Source organism: Crassostrea angulata, chromosome 4 (assembly GCF_025612915.1).
Source record: "Crassostrea angulata isolate pt1a10 chromosome 4, ASM2561291v2, whole genome shotgun sequence".
NCBI classification, from domain to species: domain Eukaryota; kingdom Metazoa; phylum Mollusca; class Bivalvia; order Ostreida; family Ostreidae; genus Magallana; species Magallana angulata.
Window position 1 is genome coordinate 6,969,712 of NC_069114.1, and position 21,653 is coordinate 6,991,364.

The 21,653-nt window shown below is 31.9% G+C and overlaps 2 protein-coding genes and 1 long non-coding RNA gene across 3 annotated transcripts in view; all 3 read right to left on the reverse strand.

Annotated features, from left to right (window-relative positions):
• Window positions 1–275: 275 nt before the first annotated feature.
• LOC128180190 (uncharacterized) lies at window positions 276–2,578 on the reverse strand. Its single transcript, XR_008243202.1, has 3 exons — window positions 2,511–2,578; window positions 1,755–1,788; window positions 276–833 (listed from the first exon to the last, which is right to left on the reverse strand). It is a non-coding gene; the product is annotated as an uncharacterized LOC128180190 (long non-coding RNA).
• Window positions 2,579–5,313: 2,735 nt separating this feature from the next.
• LOC128180189 (uncharacterized) overlaps window positions 5,314–21,653 on the reverse strand; it is a 35,952-nt gene continuing 19,612 nt past the window's right edge. Inside the window, exons 5-8 of the mRNA XM_052848082.1 lie at window positions 8,933–9,147; window positions 7,999–8,050; window positions 6,982–7,029; window positions 5,314–6,632 (exon numbers count right to left, since the gene is read on the reverse strand). Of these exons, the coding sequence (XP_052704042.1) occupies window positions 6,264–6,632; window positions 6,982–6,984 (372 nt within the window). The 5' untranslated portion in view covers window positions 6,985–7,029; window positions 7,999–8,050; window positions 8,933–9,147 and the 3' untranslated portion in view covers window positions 5,314–6,263. The remainder of the gene's footprint in view (window positions 6,633–6,981; window positions 7,030–7,998; window positions 8,051–8,932; window positions 9,148–21,653) is intronic.
• LOC128180188 (uncharacterized) lies at window positions 10,033–10,938 on the reverse strand. The gene is made up of 2 exons (XM_052848081.1): window positions 10,908–10,938; window positions 10,033–10,572 (listed from the first exon to the last, which is right to left on the reverse strand). Exons 1-2 carry the CDS (start codon window positions 10,908–10,910, stop codon window positions 10,201–10,203), a joined length of 375 nt encoding a protein of 124 aa, XP_052704041.1. The 5' UTR covers window positions 10,911–10,938; the 3' UTR covers window positions 10,033–10,200.

The window sequence follows — 21,653 nt, forward strand, 5'->3', positions numbered from 1 at the left end:
TAAAAAAAATTATTACTCAAAATCACTATCGACACACCACCAAACTCTCCTTTAAAGCACTGAGTTACTATATAAAAATGGCAACAAACATCGACCATTTGATAACATCGTTTACAATTTAGTTACACACTTATAAAAATACTGGGCGATTTCCTCCACAATGACTAATGTTTCGGAACTGATTTAAGTAAATTTGAAAATAGCATGTTTCCTTTACTAATATTTGTCTTTTACATCTGACACCTTGAAAAAAATATAAAAACTCAAGCTTTATATTCGTTATTTAATTAAACAAGCACACGTGTACAAACATCATAATTACTTTTTATGAGCAAATCTATACTGTTACATCATTTATTTGATCTATTAGAAACTACAAAAAGAAGAGAAACTTTTAACTTTCCAATTCGTGCAGCATGTTTTCAGTATTAATATATGCCTGCAACTATCGGTTTATACGGAATATAACGAACAAAGCATGTTTTATGAATGTAATCTTCAACCAAAACTTCCTCAAATTGAGTGGCAAGCCTAATAGCCCTAGGATCTTCTAAATGATAGAGAAGTTCACGTGGATCCGTCAGATCTATGATTTTCATGTTTGAGAAGACGAGACCGACCTTAAGCAGCGCGATCCTCTTTGGATTTGTGCGGGATAAAAAAGCAAGTCTCTGTACAGCTGCTTCAGATTTACAACAGGATATGTATCTTGAAGCGACTCCATGCGATCCAAATGCCACGTGCTCCTGTACGCTCACTTTAGACCATATGTTCTTTGCCATCAATCCCATTTCCGGATTTTCATCATTTCGTAGTAGCCGATATACATAACCCTAGAATTTATACAACACGATTGCAATGCAATAAAGAATATAAAAGTGATAATATAGATACTATAGTGGTACATCGGTAATAAATAAATATTTAAATTCCTAGTCATATGATTGAGTTATAATTATTAAGTGATTTTATAAAAACTCATATATAAGTAATAAGGGGGAAAATGTATAGAATTTTCTTTTTTACCAATCGTATTATCCCGTACTATTAAATCAAAAATATAACATTCTTTTGAATCATAATTTTATTATAAACTGTTGTAAGGTATTATACCTGTACAAATGAAACGAAGAAAATTACCACTACAAAGATTCACTTGTGATAAAGAACAGTATAAATAAACATTATATATATATATAATAACTCTAATAACTCGAAATTATCTTATCATATGTCCTATCGTCTATGAGTAAATCATATTTTATACAAATACCTTAGTAGATCTTAACCTCAAATCAGATCTTAACCTCAAATCATATCTTACAATTACAATGTACAGTATTGTCTACCTTTTACGACAATTTACTTTGTTTTATTTTACTGCAGAACTACCCTTATGTATAGCGAAAACAATTTTGCACAGGACAACATTTATGTGATTTTTCTTCACTTTATACATTTAAAAGCTTTTGCAGCAAGAAGTTTATAAATCATAATATCTTTTGTTCTTTCTGGGGAAATGACAATATCAGACTGAACAGTACCGACTAGATAATTGCTGCTTAAAGCAAATTTAGTAGTTTAAAATGAAATTGATTTTTATAGTTTATAATGAACAATTGTAATTATTTAGTTAAGATAGATAACTCGCGTAGGTTTTTGTAATCAGGTATCGGTAATGCTAAGAAAAAGTAAATATAAAGTGGAAGATTTGTGTAATATATATATATATATATATATATTCGATGACTTACCATTTTAGACAGGTTTAAAATCTTTTCAGAATATCTGAAAATACAATGTATTTAGAAGATTAAGCATTCCTTTTTAAACGTATTCCTTGTATTTATGTATGTACAGTGCAATCAATAATAGATCTTAAGTACCTTGATAACATAATATATCAAATTTGAGAATGAGATTTATTTTATTTACCCTATTCTCTAATTTTTAAAGAACTTTGTGCATTGAAACTTTAATCTCAAATATTCAAATATTCTGATACTTATTATTATTATTTTATTATATCATGATAACCCTAATACACAAGTTCAGCTGTTTAACAGCAACACTTGTACAGTGTAATTAAGGAGGCTGAACTCGCAACAAGTTACCCATCAGATCTACCTTAAAATTCAAAATTTTATTTTTAGCCGTGAATTTAAGCATTTAGTAAAAATCAAATTCAAATGTTTTAGGTTTAAAACTGAATATTTTCTTATTCTTCAAAGAGAGCTAGTCATTTCAAGTCGATTAATACAGTCTACAAATGACCATGACCGTTCCGCCTCAATAAACTAGTTATGCTATATTGTTCTTATTTTAAAAATGCTACTTATATCAACATATGAATTTATGATTTATTAATTAGTGTAAACATGTTGGTGTTCTTTATTATATTATAAACGGGAATAATTAACATTATTTTTTTGAAATACAACCATTGGCTGCATACATGTAACTAACCAATCTAACGTCTCCTAGATACCGTTTACAGCTTATAAACTTACCTTCAAGCTAGTTCTGCCCTTGATGGTATATTTAGCATCGACTCATATCTTATCCAAATTCACTTTCGGTTTGCAAATAGGGAAGATTACGTAAGAATTTTGTTTATTGATTCCTTCAATCAACCGTTTGTTAGATTTAAATCAAAGTCATCGAAGTAGAGATAGCCGGACTCACTGTTTGTGTGTTGAAAACGTTTTGACGAAATGGAATCACATCAGACAAGATAGATACATTGAGTCATTAATAATGAATTGACAGTCTTTATAAGTTAATTGATACATATACATATTGATATGATCGTAAATATATTAAATACATTAAATTATGATATTTAACACCCCAACCAAAATCAACAGTACATCTTCTTAAGGCAATTCTCATACTCAGCATCTAATTGGAACCATTTTAACAGAAGCTTGGACTTAAGGGAGTTGTTTCAAACAGCATTGTGACAAAGGCCTGTCTATTTCATTTCTGGCCACTCAGCCACGGTTCTTTGAAATCAACAAGATTTGTCTGGCTTTTGAGCTAAGACTACGCATTCTGTGTATATTTCACTTGAAACTAGCGTCATTTTGACTTGTTTTGACGCAAGAAAAAGATAGTCACATCCTACCGAAAGTCCAAGGTCTTGTTAAAATGGTTCTATAGAAAGATATATCCTATTTGTGTAAGCAGGGTATTCCGCCTCAGCAACTTTACATTGCAAACTCAAAGGAATTAGAATGTTACAAAGAGCAAGATTTAAATATCAGATATGAACTTACACGTACACTGACCATTCGACATGCAATACATTCTACGTTCTCTTTTAATTTGGAACTGCAATGTACATTTTTGTGTGAAGAACGATTTTAACTGCTGCTCAGTAAATATCCGGTAAACTGTGCACCGTAGATATCTTATGCCATGAGCCCGACTAAACGCTTACACTGGCATTGTTACATTTTCAGTAGGGTATACTTTCGATTTTAAATGTTAAAACATTTTTTTTTCACAAAAGAATGTGCTGTTTCTTGTATTGTTTTCGGGTATTGTTAATATAAGTACAAGTATATATATTTACTGAATTTATAATTGAGTTGATCTGTTTTCTAGACTGTGGTAAGCGTAATGCTGCTTGTTTTCGCCATTTCATCATCTTGGCATCTCTCTCCGCCTTCCTTGGCTTAGATGTTACTAGTTAATATAGTTGTGACCGAGTAAAAAATAAAGACAAGGTTATGTGTTCAGAATGTTTTATATGTACAAAAAGGTGATAATACTAGCCAATGGGAACAACGGCCAATAGAAAAGTAAAGAAAGTGTTCACCAACTCAATCCACCTGCGCACAAGAACAAGCGTAACTTGGTAAATAATTAGATATTGTAAATTTTAAATCTGCCCACATAGTAATAATCAGATTTATGACCAGATTTTACCTGTAGGTTTACTTAGTTTAATTTATTCCCCGCACAGTTTAGTCATTTGAAAAAAAATATGCCATTGAGACTTCTTCAATTTAACATACAACCTAATGTTATTTTTTAAATGTTTAACGGTATAAAGATAACCTATTTGATTGTTTGCTTGTTTGATAGTGCTTTTATAGCCAACAATTACTTTAAATTACATTTCATGTGGTGGGCTTAGTATTCAGTCGTCGCTAAATTCCAAAATTTAACGACGATTTATCTATTTTAAAACGTATGTAGTTTTTGTATTAATAAACTTTTAAGTACAAATCATTTTAATTTATAATATTTCCTGTTTATACATATAAACTCCTGAAGATTATAATGAAACCGGTAGAGTTTTGATTCGGCTTTCTGTTATTTTTTATTATATATATATATATATATATATATATATATATATATATATATATATATATATATATATAATTTAAACAGTAGCAATCAAAGCCCCACCCCCAAAACACACACACACACACACAGTATTTAACTTCTTACATTTTTATCGATTTAAAAATATACTGTCATTTTTTATACACTGAATTTCTTTCATTACTAATATTAACGTTTCCCTTTTCTTTTCTTGCTTTAGCATTATCAAACTATTATTCACGCGAAAAGCTGTTAAAAAATTTTCTTACTCGTGCTTCCATTCAATGCAAAGTCTGAATTAAGAAACTCGCAATCTAGGAATTCTTTTTTATCTTTATAAGTTGATTTATTTAGCAAGATATTCTGTTTTTATATTATATTTATAGATGTTTACAAAAATCCATTCCATTTTACAAAACCAACTATATCCCGCGTGGTAGTTTCTTTTCTGTTTCTCTGAAATGCTAGTTTCGTTTTATGAATCAATTTACTTAAACACCTTTTTCAGTCATTAATTTACGTTGACATTAATCATTCCAAAGTAAAGTCGATATGTCTTATAGAACTTTTTAAGAATATATTGTAAACGTTTTATATTTAGCTCGTAAAATATTTGGCAGAATATAATTTTTCAACAAGTTAGTGTGAATTTGGGTTGGCGTTTCATTCTTATACATACGTGAAAGGCATTTAGCGATGTACTTGACTATGAGGGAGCCTCTTTCGCAAAAAAAAAAACACTAAAAAGAATACACAGCTAAATGTAATACGTTTATATCATGTTGTACATCTCTCTCATAGAGGAAGCTTGTCTCAGTGTCACTTGGTATGGCTGCTATGACCATTGACGTCCAGATTATGGCCAGTCTAATCTCTTATTTGTCATGAGCTGTTTAACCTTGTCCTGTAGACACATTGTGTAAGTTTAGCATGTACATTTACATTACATGTAAAAAAAAAAAAAAAAAAAAAAGAGACTGTGAAGAATAAGTTTTATTGAAAAAATATTTATAGCTGATTAAATTCATGTCCAAAATTAAAACATATCATTCATTTAATTTTACATCCTTTGAATCAAGCACCTGACCCTTAAAGCAAAAATGTTTTAACATGACACAATAGATATAGGATATGTATATTTAACATTCATTAAGAAAGATTTCTTATTTTCTGTTACTAACCTCTTGAAAATTAAGATATAAAAAGAATTAAATACATGTTGGATACAATTTACTGATAAAAATAAATTGAATAATAATAGTGATGATGATAATATGATATGATAATGATAATAAATAATGTCAAATATACATCAAAGTACGATGTTCTGTTATGAATCATTGAAAATAAAAATGAAACAAAGATAAAAATATATAAGTTAAATTATAATTGATTATTATGAAAAATAGGAATAAAAACATATTTAAGACAAATACATATTTTTGCAAATGTAATAGTTTGAGTAATAAATATATATAAGTTATATAATAATTGATTATTGTGATAAAAAAGGTATATATAAGTCAAATACACTTGATGCATATTTTTACAACTGTAATATTTTTTTTCAGCGTACATTCTAAATAATAATCATACATTAACATAAATTATATACATTTTATGTAAAACAAAAATATTGAAGAAATTACACAGAATTACAATTTCATCAATAAAACTGTAAACATTTATATTTATGGTCCTCTTATTCAATTGTATACTACTCTGAAAATAATGCTAACATCCATGTACATGTATATATAATGTAGAAACACAATCAGCCTAACACACAATTTCCAATACACGATTCGAACAAAACATTTCCTGTCTGTCTATCACAATGATGCGTGTCACCGACGAACGGCCATTGTTAAAAAACGTATAAATCATTGAACTAAACCAAACAGAATCCATCAAATCAGTGTAGTTTATATCAAAGTTATACATTCCGCACGGATCCTACCTTCGACCAAGACTTCGTCGAACTTCCTTGCAAAGTTTATGCCCCGTTGGGTAAACACATGCTGAATCCGCTCATAATAATTTGTCAAATCTATGATATTTATGTCTTGATCGTTCTCATTTAACTCTATCCTAACAATTCTCCTTGGAAATGTTATTGAATGAGAAGCGAATTCGGTTATTCCTTCTAGAGTCTTACTGCAGGATATGTATCTTGAGTCAGAGCCATTCGATCCGTATGAAACGTGGAAATCTACAGTTACATCAGAGTTTGGGTCTTTTGCAGTTAAACCTTTAGCAGGATCCTCATCAGCTCTCAACAATCTGTATAAAATCTTTTTAAAAAAACCCAAACAAAATAGCATATTAATATTACTGAAATGTTTATATTTATAATTATCTCAGAATATTTTCATAATTCTTGAGTAAAAGAATGCAAATTATCATTTTTGTCAAAGGAAAAAATATAAATATTGTATATTATCATAAAACGTTCAACAATCTGTATGAAACAATGAAAAGGTTAGATAAAAAGGGTAACAATTGTAATAAAACCTGTTTATCTGAATTCCAATTAACAATAATAACGATAATGGCGAATATACTTGTTCAAAACTCTCAAAGCTTCACCAGCAAAGTGTATACTTATCATCTCTTTTTGAAAGAAACATGTGTAATAGTTACCATTTTTAATGCTTCAGACAATCAAGTATTGTGAGTATCAACGTAATTCTGAAACAAAACAAAAATATACGCTTATACATCAAGTCGATAAGTCATATTTGAGTTAAACTGTAATTTGCATTAATTGTTAAGTAATTTTCAATAAGTAACAAAAACGTGTATTTTAATCTTATCGTGAAGTTAATTCAGTGAAATCATGTTTCATAATCATATATCATAATAATATTTCAATTGATATGTGTGTAAGAAAGATTTTCAAATGTTCGTGCATAATCTTTAAATATTGTTTAGTAGTTCACATTGAATATCACACAGACACTATTTTCTATTTCATAACAGCAAATCTTCATATTTCTGGTATATATACAGTATATTCACGAAGATTATGCACCATTTGTTTTTGACACAATGATTGGTGCATTATTTTTTATGGTAATTTCTGTGAAGTTTCTAAAAATTGATCGTATCTCTATATAAAAAAATAGATATTGCAACCTGAACGTTATTTACCTCAATTTGGGGAAATTATCCAACCGCTGTTTTTGGTTTTCTAACAATATTCATTTTTTGGAACAGATATAATTATTTGTCGATAAAGGAACACTTTTAACAAGTTTATGTTTACAACGTTAAGTTTCAATTTCATTTCTTTTTCTTCTTAACGAGCTGTTTCATTTTGTTTTGATTCTTCTTTTTTTTTTTTTTTTTTTTTTAAAACATGTTTAAAAAAACATCGATTATGTACTTATATAAAACTACATGGTATGCACGCATACAAATACTGTTAATAAATCTTTTCTATCTGATTAGTATAACAATAAATCAAAAAGTATGATAGATAGTGGGTTCAGTGGTCAATATTTACGATACGTTGAATTTTTTTCTATTATAATTACATTTTTTATGCTAAAATACAAATAAAATGTAATTTAAAAAAGAAGTTATGTTTTTTTCATCTACGCATATATCATTACATACTTAATCCATAATTAACATGCATAAAAAGCACTGTTTTACCTTTCTTTCTTCTGAACGGTACAGTAGGCGATTGCAAGCTTTTATATTATATCTAAAAATAAACCAAATGTTATTTTATGACGTAGTATTTATTTTTAGATATTACCCAGAATATAAAGATGACACTACAGTATTAAATTTTATTATATAATTGTGCAACTTTATAGATAAAAATTATAAATTCAAAATGATTATCTGGGAAATACCTCTTGACGTCATTTTAAAACAGCACTTTATTCACAATTTAATAGCAAAAACACAGGTGCATCCAGCAAGGCATGCCACTTTCTTTACCTCGAAGTTATACATGAACCCCAGGCCTTTTCAACCCCTCCCTCCCATCGGAAACAACACGTAACTATCAAAATATCAAATGCCCTTGCATTTTTACAAATCTAAGATAGTCAGACATCTCGACATTGATTTTCATCTCATAAAATGTCAACCCCTCTCGCGGTCAAAAACGCCCCATAATCAAAGGGGAATTCAGGAATTATTTTGCCTCGGCCTTGGTTGGAACCTTCAGTGAAATACTGTTCAGACACCTTGATTCATACTCCAGGTTAAAACCATACTCAAATAGATTGACCAATCGATCGATTATTATTACACATGTACTGTTTACACAGGGTTTTTTTTGGCTTGTTTAGGGTTTTGTTTTCTTTTTGTTGTTTTATGGGGGGGGGGGGGGGGTTTGCCATGGGTGGTGGAGTAATTTTTTTGGGGGGAGGGGGGGTCTTTACAAAAGTACTAATGTCATCTCATGGAAATTAAAATTACTACCATACTACTAGTACATGTATATTTTGCCCAAGATATTGTTTTTGTGTATTTTTGACGATTTTTAATGAAAATAAACGTATTTGTCAATAAAGTACGTTCGAAATTGATAAAAAGGGGGGAAATCTTGACAAATACATCATCTGTTTTTTACCTTGAGAGGAACGCACTGGAAACAAAACCAAATGTCTTACGGAAATTGTAATGGGAAATGTTTACAGTCTTTCCATTTTGAAATACCCGGGACACCCCGCACAGTTTTCAACGCTATCATCTAGGTACTTTCATGTCTCTTGCAATCCCCATTCCTCGTAGACTTTTTACAAGCTTATCTTTTGAAAAGATTGGTGAGCTAGCGCCGTAGCCATCCTAAAACACAAAAGCAGATTTCTAAAACATTGGTTGAAATTCCTGAATCGATTAATTAACAATAAGAAGGCACAGTGGTTACTGGAATTGTGCTGGAGTGGGGTCTCAATTTAGAATTGTGAATGTAGAGTGGGCTTCACATCGGCAATGGCATAGGTCATTGACTGTGCCTTAATCATTAGGTTTCTACTGTAATTTCAATTTCGAGGTGAAAATTTTCAAGAACCATTGGTACTGTTGTCTTCTCGAGCCTTTCCGGCATTTTCGGAAAGTTCGGAAAACATATCCGAGGTTGTTTTCCGAGCTTGAAGGAATTTAAGATAAAACTAGCTATTTATTATAATTAGAATAACTTTGCTTTACAAAACCTAAGCTACTGTTACTTTTTTACATTTTCAATAAAACACAAAACTTCATGTGAAGATGATAAAACGAAATTCAAATGGTACAGTTTATCTACAGTAGTACAGTATTCCCAGAATCCCCTACTATGGAGTCAAACATGCGTATTCCAGTGAAAATGACTAACGTTGTTGTTTGCGCTCGAGAGCGCTAGCAATTATAAGCTGTATAATGAAACCTCATAAGCTAGAAGGAGCGGTTAACAGGAGAACTCTTAGGATTTTGTTTAACGACATCGTTTGACCCTGTGGTATTTATACGCCTTATTTAATGAAAATGTGCTGTTTTCAAGTTCAGGGTGAACTTTTATTACAGAAACAAGTGCCCGTGTTACCGTTAGTGAAATATAGATCTACCGCTGGCAGCATTTAGTTGCCATCAGCGAATTATGGTAGTTATTGGTCACCAAGTGCTGCCATTATTTGAACTTGAAAATAATCAACGGAAATAAGAAATAAAAGCACCAGCATGTAATAAGACATCTTAAATTGCAATATAATATTTATTATAAACTAAGTATTTACATAAACTTCAATAAATATAAACAATAAACATTTTTGAAAACATTTCAACAACACACCCAGCGAATGCATAAAACATTAAAATCTTAAAACTAGCCGATGAAAATTTTAAAGTACACCAATAATTTAATCAATTAATAATTTGTGCAATTGAAATACACTCCGGCGGAATGTAACCTTCAATCAGAACTTCCTCAAAACATCTGGCGTAGTTTCTTCCTGTTTCGTTCTGCACAAGCATGGAACGGGTTTCCTCATCTGTCAGGTCTATTACGGTATTCGCGTCTAATAGGATCTCCACAATGATTCGAGGGCGGGTTACTGAATGTGAAGCAAAGCTCCGCGCGGCATCCAGGGACTTACAGCACGAGATGTACCTCGATGCGCGGCCATAAGACCCGTTGGTTACGTGCTCCTCTACACTCACATTAGAATTCGGATTTTTCGCAATAAGGCCATTCTCTGGGTTTTCGTCCCGTCGCAGTAGTCGGTACAAACAAATCTATCATGAATCAAAACAAATTGTTTGGACTACTGTAAGTGATATAAACAAATTTAATTCGAAACGCAATCTGCATACAAGTAATACATTAAGATCATATTGGCAAATGTAAAGTAGTTAACATTTCAATGATTACTAAAATTCAAATAAATATAAAAATAAAGCGTACTGGCTAAAAGGGCGATACTAGATTTATAGGCGTCGCCTTGCTTTCCTTCCAGTGATATAACAGTTACAAACTTTAAGGTAATTATACCCACCCCCCCCCCTTCCCCCCCCCCCCCCCCCCCCTCAAAAAGTAAACTTTCTCGGTTGGGTATTGTAAGCCGACTTACCATTTTGATTGGTCCAATATAAACCAATGGGTGTCTGGAAAAAAGATTAATATGTGAAATTTAAGAATATTATACTCTAAAGAAATCTCATAATCATATAAAAAACTAAATCAAATAAAATCTAAATTAAGATTAGAATTAACTTTAAAATCGTTATTAAGAAGCTTAAGGCTGGATTGTTGGTACCATATTTTTTTGACTGCATTGAATTCCTTTTGAAGAGGAGCCCTGTATAAAGATATAGGGAAATCTAAGATATGCCGAGTGTAATAATGATCTTGTTTAGAATTTTGAGTTAAAACTAACAGTTGATTTCGGCAATACAAGGTATAAGGTCTGGACATACATGCAATATTTAGAACTACATTTACATTTAGTAGTCGAATGAACGGGAACGCCAGTGTTTACAAAACGAAATGCGGTCACCCTTCAATAGCGGGCGTGTAAAGTTTCAGGGTCGTACAAACAAACCATTTCATTAAACAGATTCATATTTTTTTTCATGAGAAGCCGATCAAAAATTAGTCGAAAGGCGTCTAAAATATATAAATTAATACGGGGATAATTGTGCTTATTTTAAAGTTTTACAAACTGAATGATAATTTATATAGAATGCGGTAAAGGTAAGAGCGGGCTGTTTTGTTTTCGTACACTCTATTTTTAGATACATAGTTTCCAATAAATCTAGATATTGTGTAAATATACGTGAGAGAAAGAGAGATCTGAGCGTTTCATGTACCAATAACATTTGCATATATCTATGCCTAAATTATTAAGGATCAGTAAATAAAAAAAAAAATCTGTAAATGAAAAAATAGCACCATTTCTTTTAATTATCAGACATATAGGTATGTGGGGTTCATTTACATTTTATATGCAAGTTATATATATATAATGTCTTTTTCCAAAGACAAATTGCGAAATGAAATAGATCATCATTATCAATATATCGTATTGTACAGACCTTCACCTTCAGCTTTTCTACTGGAATCATGGGTTTTGTTTTTAATTTTGCTTTTATACGATGCATGCAATCTATTTTTAGTTATATGTTTTCCATTTTATAAATATAACCTAGACACTATATTAGATAATGCTTCCTAAAAATGCCCGAGGCACAAACATTGGTCGAAAGATGGCTTAAGCCGATACAGGTAATGGTGTGTTTTTTGTAGTTTTTATAACAATTACGTGAAATATGGTATATGGTAGCACTTAATTCCTACATCGCTCGTTTATTTTCGTATGCTCTATTTTTAGACACACATGCAGTTTCCAACTGAGAGAGAGAGAGAGAGAGAGAGAGAGAGAGAGAGAGACTCTTTATTCAGATGAATTATTGCTGCGCAAAACTTTCAAACTAACGGCTACCTGCAGTATTCGAAGAATCTTTAATTAACAAACAAATTAAAGTTGAATCTTGAATTCTTTAGAAGTTACCCCTCCCCTCCCACCATACTACAGTTGCATCTAATGTCGCACTGTTCACTTGCTAATTGACTTTTTATAACGCAGAGCCTCTAAATAGAGATTATTCACAACTTATTTGAATAGATTTTTTTTAATTTCATCTATCAGTACCCTGTTTAGTAATGCATTTATTTCTCCTATTTAAAAGCAACTCTATTAAAAAAAGTTTTTTATTATGTACCTATTGATTTGCAATCAGATTATTCCCCTACCCCCTTGAATGAAAAACTTCTACTGCATGTTATTTTATGAAGGAAAATTGTTCCTGAGAGTACCAAGCAATACTTACAGAGAAAAAAAGAAAACAATTTCCTGTGTATGTACGACTGCAACCTATTCGCTAGCTAGAACATCGAATCCTGGTCAAACGCTCGTTAAAATGACTGTCTCGTCAAAGGAGGAAAAATCTGTAAACATCCATGATTACAAAAGTATTATATTTTTACAGAAAGCATTTTTTTTAAAAGGAAAATATGCATAAGATACTTAATTTAAAAAAATGCAAGTATCGAACATAAAATTATTAATTAATGAGACAAAGTTTATAATGGGGGGGGGGGGTGTTAGAGTACCTATGACGATTGAAGACTTACCTGAGAATGAGATTCACAATCCACTGACAGTCACTAATCTCGCTACAAAAGATGTGTAAATCGTGTGGTCACTGATGGAACAATTCACTACAAAGACTAATTTCACGGTTTTAGTGTATAGATTGTATAATCACTGAAGATTCACAATTCACTACATGTAACAGTAACTATTCTAACTCCGACAATCACAATGTTACAAATTTGTGTAAAGTCTCAAGGTATAAACAACACTGACCACGATTAATATAGAGCGTAGTGAACAGTCCCACAGAGTTATTATTATATCTAGTCCCCCTGGTCTCTCAGTCCGACGTTTCCTTTTGCCGGTCTGTTCCTGGATTGATGACAATATACCTAGAGAGTCTATACACATTACAGGTAAGTCAAATACCCCCTCGGGCACGGCCAAGGTGCAGGTACGAACACGAAGTCAGGGCGGATCATGGCCTCGTTAGAAGCATGTAGGTGATTTAGACCGGTATAAAGAGTCAAATTCAACTGAATGCGTGCAGTTACGTGAATTTCAATTAGCTTAATTATTTGTTTAGAGACGACTGACAGATCACGCAATGTGTTACATTATATAATAGGTCACTTAAAGTCTTTTTATAGAAGGAAAAATGCTTGATATTTTACATGCAAGACACATCCAACAACAGAAATAAAAACTCGGTGTATGCGATCTAATTCAGATTGCCAAAGTTGTTTTCGAACAAAAATATCGGGCAAACCAGGAAATGTATAATTATACTAATAAAGTATATACATTGCACGTCCCTAGCGAAACCTTAATTGAAAACACATATAAAAATTATGCTTTAGCAGATGATAAAGTATTTAACGGAAGTGTTTCACCATAAACAAAATGCAGTCATATGTTACATGTTTGCGCTTTATACGCAAACATTCGCCTAGTTGGGTTCAATAAGTTATAGTGTTTGTTTATCTACTTCAAACGTATACAAGCTCGGTAATTCAATATGGAGACGGTCGTTTTATACCTTAAGATGCAACACAACTGTAGTCATCATTTCAAAGTTGTCACAATTCGGTGTTTATTTTCAAATATTTCTTTATTCAAGAGTACGAAAATAGAAACGCTGCTTCTCAATTTTAAGAATTGAGAATTAGATATAATTGTCCTCTCTGTATGTGGAGTTTCTTTGTTTTATTTTGTTTACTGTGAATTCAAAGGAAGTGAAAGGGGTTAACATAATGTCAATATATAAAATGGTTGCACAAGAAAAAATACGATTAATGGTTTCATGTTATTTTTTTTCCACGAAGGTGTGAAAAGCACATGTAACACCCTGTCATTAAATCACGTTCCGCTTGGATGACCACAATGTAGTGGTACTTTGCGGTCATTTAGCCTAGACATGTTATAATTGGTCGGAAGATCATGATGTAAGTTTGTGCAAATACGGTGTACATATTTTGAACGTACATGTAACTATTGATGACATGGAATAAAATGAGGGGTAAAGCACGGGAAAGATATACGGAAATTTCAGATATTTTAGATCAGTCTGATGACTTACAGATGACTACAGCGCTCTGTACATGTACTAACGTTAGTTTTTATGTACCGGTTGTGGGGTGTTTGTTTTGCATAGTGGCATTGGGTTTTTTTTTAGAGTTACGACACATCATATTCAGCTCCTATATAGGTGGCAGGGGATAGTTTTTCTGGTCGAGGAAATGTGAGGCAGATAGTGCTCATATATGAGATTTAATTTTTCAGTGGATTTTTAAATTTGCTAAAATTGGTTTGCATGCAGGGGACACATGGTCCCAACTCTTGAGAATTTTTAAACATTTCAGAATAAAACAAGTACAACTTACATATAGCACTATAAAGAACAGCCAGGGACGGTCTCAAAATTTTCTGAAAAATTGCCCTTTTTTCACATTTTCACGGGTCCAGAACCACGCTCCAGTCCCGAGCAACTGCCATAAACTACCATAGGATTTGTAGCTTAATGTATACCCATGCAAATAATCACCAATTGATGGGGGGTCAATCACCTTCTTTTCGAGTGACATTTCGTGTTCTGAACCCACCCTACTTTTCAAGCACAAAACCGAAAGTGAAAATTTTGGCCTCAGTTTCGCATTTTTATTCCATATCTGATGAAAAGTGCTACCAGTATTAAAGTGTCATATATCAATGAAATTGACATGAGCTCCTCTATCCACAAAATGATGGCAATAAATATTCTACCAATTTATACCCCTCAAATAACCAGCCAAACCCCAGGTTCTCCCTTTATTTCAAAATTTTGACGGGTCTTTCCTGCGAAACTATCCCCTGCCACCATAAACAAGCGGAACGTTCCGTCGAGAAAACGGTTTTTAGTCGGGCTGTGCTGAAAGCAGAGTCCTGGCTATAGGCAGGCAAATCGCCAATGTTACTATAAATAGCACAAATAAACAAAAAACCAAACAGCGTCAAGGTAAAGCCTCCGCTATACCAAATAGTTACACAAAGAGCCACGTTTTGTCAAAAGTGTTGGCATTTTGTTTCTTTTTTTTAAATTTCGAAAGAATTGTCAATCTTTTTTAGTTTTCTTATTAACAACGTGTTTTAAAACATTGCTATGCATTTTGTACACATACAATGCGCATGAATTTCCATGAACTACTTTGCTGCGCGATGAAGAAACGGGGATTGAATATATAATGCTTGTTGCAAAATTCAAGGCAGCAACTGTTGAACTTTTTTAACTTCTACAAGACAGACATATTTTTTGTTTATAGCCGCTTACAAAATTTGGTCGCTCTCTGATGCTTTGCCGACATTAAAAGCATGAGAGAGAGAGAGAGAGAGAGAGAGAGAAGAGAGAGAGAGAGAGAGAGAGAGAGAGAGAGAGAGAGAGAGAGATTTTCAGTCTTTACTACACAATATGCATAAAGACACACCAAAAGAGCCCGGCTTTCAGTACTTCAGTACTTTGATTTGATTATGTTACGAGTAAAGTTGATTCAAAATAAATTGTTTCGTGTCATGGGCTCATAAATGAAATTGGAGTTACATATCGGATATGAACTCAGACCGGTGTCGTATTTAGAAAAAACAAAGACATAAATAACAGAGATTGGCAACTCCGCCATTAGCGCGTTTTGTTGTTAAAAAATGTTACGGGACCAACCTTACTTTGAGAACTACATTTTAGTAAACTGAGATAATGGTCTTAAACCAAAAGTATATTGTTTTTATGCAAAATGTGCATATGTTTTAGAAATTTTTGAAACAAAAATTGAATTATTTTTTATTTGATTTATGTATAGAAAATATATTGGCCAGCTATAAAACATCGGCGAAATCTCGGACGACAGGTGACCAACTGCCTCCTAAATCTTCTCTTTTAATATTGTTTATATGACATAAACTCATTCAAAAATAATATTTTGAATGTGTTGGTAATATGTTTCAGCTGTTTATTTAACGATATAATTGTTGATTAGAATGATATACTAATTTAAACTGGGAACACTTTACAATAGGGACCGCGGGATTTCGATCAGTTGCTAATCTCTGTTATTTATGTCTCTGGAAAAAGACCCCCCCCCCACCACCACCATAAAAAAGTCTGGTCGAGTTCGAAATGTTAGCATTTAAGTTCTGGCTTTGAGCCTTTCCCCATAAAAAGTATTAATGACGCTTTAGAATTTCTCAAAGTTATAACTTTATTTCTTTTTTCTCATTTTTCTACATGAAGTAGACGGATTTGTTTACATATTATACTAGTCGACCTTTTGCGCAATAGTAGGACCGGATAACACCATATTTCGTGGAATGATTTTCTTTATTAAAATATACCAGGGTGTGGCAACACTTCTTGAAACAAGAGGCCCATGGGCCACATCGCTCACCTGAGCAACAATGGCGAACTACATTGACTTAACACACTTTACGGTCCGACGCGACCTATCTTCCATTATTTTCTATTTTTTCCTATCTCCAGAATGTGAAGATTTCCACCAAGTAATTCCATAGTTATATTTTCCTGTTATATGATACTTTTTTATTTAGATATAAAGTGTTCAATTGAAAATATATACTATGACTTTATTTATAAGCATTCAAATGCATTCTGCATGCTATTTTAAGGAAAATTCTAAATATTATAGCTCTAAAAATAGCCTGGTAATAAACCTTGAATTTTTGGGAATTAACAGGTTTAAATGTTAATAAATAAGGAATAATTTATCAAGGAAAATTATATAAAATTGAGGAACGTCTCGTGTGTCGTTAAATAATTAAGAACAGTAAAATTTAATATTTAGCAAAGTTAAGTACCATGATAATTTTCTGACCTAAAACTCAATATGTTATAAAGGGGTAGGGTTGAAAATATATTGTGATGTATTATTTCTATATAACACCGGTATATTATTTCCTACAGTTTTTGCACATATGTGAACAGTATTAGCTCATTTAAGATTAAAGGACAGGTGACACAAAATCATTTTCTTCTAAAAACATTTTCTTTGATAAATACAAATCAGTTTATAACAATTTTTCCATTTGACTAGCATCAGATAAGAACACACAGCTAAATTAAGTGTGCTGAAAATCCCAGCTGCAACAGATCTCCGAGTTTTGCCGATCTTTAATGAGATAAGAAACCCCTGTGCGTTATTCGTCAAAGATGACATAGTCAGCTATCGGCTACATAGTAAACAGAGCAATGGACGAGATTTATTTACACGTACAGGATAGTGTATTTGTGTTGCAAATGATGATTTTGAAATAAAGCATTATTAGAATAAAGTGAATTTATTAGAAGCATATTTTATTGAAAAGTTTAGTGTATGAACCCTCTCCTGAAAACAAAGTAGTAAGATAATAGAATGTACAAGATTACATTTTGTATTATTGGTTAATGGAGTTTTTGAGAAATTTTGTGTACATAAGATAGTGGTAATAGAAATTGAAAAAAAGGTAATTAAATTAGAATGAATCTGAAGATTCTGTGATTGATAATCATTTATAGCAGATTATCATCCTGTCAACCAGACAGGTAACCACTTGTTCAGATTGTCAGTATTCAGTAAAGTTTGAAATATATTGTTTGAATATGCATAATCCAATATTGCAGATCCAAAACATTGATTTGAATAAGTTGATATTAATCTATAGATATTTATTTTCTTTAAAAAAAACTCAACTGGGAGCACGATGAGTTAGATTTTTATTATATCACATATAAATCCTTTTTTGTGTACTATTTGTAACAATTGGTGTTGCTGTAAAAAAAATAATTCATTGTCCATCTGAATCTAATGTCAGTATATAAGAAGTCATCAGTGTGCATAACAGCTCGTTTGGGGCTTTTTTTTTTTTTAGGTTTGATCAGTAAGAATAAATTATACACAACTCAGAAGTACTACCAAAAAATGATCATATTCAAATTACATTTGGATAAAATTCAAGGAGTCTGAGATTAATAAGTTTTTAAAACCTGAATACTATGTTAAAAAACTACTGTTTCAGTCTTTACTGATAATGAAAATTGGTAGTTCTTTTAATTAAATTTCAATAAACAAACGTGATCAAATACCATACTAAAAAATGAAATTAAAAGATGTTTCGGTTATTAGTATTCAGATTAAGGTAGACCCCTGATTTTGTGGAACTAAAGAAATTTACAAACATATTTGCTTACAGGTACCAGGATTTCTGGTAATACTTCTTAAATAAAAAAATCCTTTATTAAGTCCAATTAACTTAATTGGGGTTTATTTAGGGTTTAAGATCCACCAGTGAAATTCCTGGTTACGAAAAGTCTCTATACATTATCACTTACTATGTGTTGAAAAAACAAAATCCTTTCTTTGGAAACAATGATTCCATGTTTTTGATGATTTTTATCTTTTAAAAATCCAACATCTGACATATTTTTTCCAGCATGAAGTATATAGATCAATGAAAAGTTAACAGTACAGGTCACAATTTTTACTCCCATTCATAATTGCTGAGGAAACAGAAATGGGGTTTCTAAGTTTAGAATAACTCTGTTTATGTACTGGGTTCTTAAACTTTTAATAGCAATGAGCAAAAGTTAATGACTTCAGATTTTAGATAAGAGCAATTTAGAAATCCCTATGGTTGAAAGATACAGCGAATGGGCAGTGTGTCGGCTATTACGTTGCACCGAATGTTTCCGATCTCAGAGGCTTCAGATATGCATATTGAGGTCACGCGTCTTATCAGCTCAGTAATTCCAGCAATAGCTGTGAAACAGATGGGAGTAGTAAGGAAAATTTTGCAGAATTTGTATCCCACTCACAATTCAACTTGTTGGTCAATGTTTTTGTGATTGTGTCACCTGTCCTTTAAAAAAAATCATACATTTCCTAAGACGTATATCAGTTAAAAAAATCAGCACCCATTGTGGGCCTACCTTATTGTGTGTAATCATAATTTAAACATTTTGAATCTACACAATTAAAGGTTGCCAACATTTTATTTCATTAATATGTTGTCTTAGAGGCCATGCAATGCATATTTATTTTATATGATGAAAATACTGGAAAAGGTAGTTACCATTTACCTGCAATATTTCTTGTTTGGTATATTGGTATTTATGAAAAAAAAATATCGAACTTAAATTGTCTTATTTGGTGTAATTTTCATTTTCCACATCTAAGTGAATATTTTTAGTGTGTTTATTTAAGATGCCAAGCTCTATGAATACACCATGCAGATGAGATACATTTCATTTTCACAGCTGATATCTCATATGTGAAAGTTAACAAAGATTGACGGATAGAGAATCGCCAGCTAGTCTGGAAGGCAGTACGCAGTGTTTGAACTCTGTGGCAAAAGTTGCTAAGGCTACAGTAAAAAACTTAATTGGTCTTCCCTTAAATAATTGTTTACCTGATGTAAACTTGTGTTTAAAACATTTGACTGGAAAATGTTGTCACATGATGTGTTAAAAAGCTATATAATTTAATGTATTGTCAGGTTAACAATTATTTCATATTCCCTCAAAAACAACAAACAGCTACAAACCAAGATGATTTTCTGCTGCAATATTTTCTTTAAAATAATGATAATGCACGCATATCCTCATAATTATAATGTGTCAGAACTGTTTAAAAGAAGTTTTTATTTACTCGTTTGAAAAATACCAAAATTGTTGCAGATTTCAAATAATTTATCAAATGAGAAAGGACCCCAAAAAGTAGTTATAGCACATCATCCTTTTGATTTTTCTGTACACAAGTATATAATGTTTAGCAAGACAATTCCAATGATCAACAAACATTTCAGTGTCAGTCGTAGAATGATAGGCAACTTTTAAAAACTTATCCAATTTGTTTAATTTCATTTTTTTAATGCATTCATACATTATATAGATAAAATATTTGCAAATGAGTTAGCCAGGTGACACAAAATCAGTTTATGCACTGTGTATTTTGAAAAAATTAGTCCTACCCTATGACCCAATTACAACAGTTTTTAGTTTTGAAGATAACTGTAAACAAACGGTTTTGCATTAATTTGGCAGAGTTATTAAATAATTACAAGTTACCTTCTAATTGTAGTATCAACAAGAAATGTAATGATTATCGATTGTAATTTTCAATGCACGGTAAACGTGTTTGCATCACCCGTATTTATAACCTCTAAAGATAAGACATTCGCGGGTGATTAATCACAACAGGGTTTAACCGAGGCTGTGACAACGTCTTTTCAAATTCATAAACATCTTTTTATTGTCTTTGGATTTGATTTACACGATTATGAACTCGGAATACATGGCTACTTCAAATTCTCTTTCGGAGGAAATTCCGACGAAGCTACCGATCAAAAATCGATTATTTCAACCAAAGTCGCTCCCTTGTTTAATCCTTGTTGACACAATTAGAAATTAATAAACAATAAAAACAGAGGGAAATGCACTTTAGTACGTTGTTAATGCATTAGATTTTATCATTTTCGCAGGTAAACAATCAACTGCCTATTTACCGAAGTCTATGTTCCAAATACGAGGCGATTGTAAGCAAAAAGAAACGAAAAAATCAAAACAAGCTAAAACCACCCTCACAAGTGAAAATGACAACGCGTTGAAATATTTAACCTTAATTTACTTCACAATAATCGGCACCAATGTTATTTCCATGTTTCATAGATTATATTCGCACGTGAACTGTTGCACAACAAACTGCCAGCTTCTAACAAAGAACCTCGTTTTCGAGATGCGGTAGACTGGCGATGCCTGTCATAAGACCAGTCTATCGCAATGAATTGCCAGTCTACGATATATGGAATAACGAGCCATTCTTTATAAGCATGTTCGCAATTATCTCAAATTTGGAACATAATTCGCCTATAATTTTTGCAATTTATATTTTCCTTTCCCTAAGGATGATTTATGCTTAATTACGTTAAGATTAACTCAGTAGTTCTTGAGAAGAAGATTTTTTAAAATGCACCCCCCTTTTTTTTTACAGTTTCGAGGTTTTCTCCGCTTCGAATACAATCTGGCCTTTTATTTTTGCAATTTATATTCACCTTCTTATAAGGATGATTTGTGCCAAATTTGGTCAAATTTGGCCAAGTGGTTTTAGAGAAGAAGATCAAAATGTAAAAAGTTTACAGACGGACAGACATACGGACAGACGGACGGACGGACAGACGGACGACTGACAACGGGTGATCAGAAAA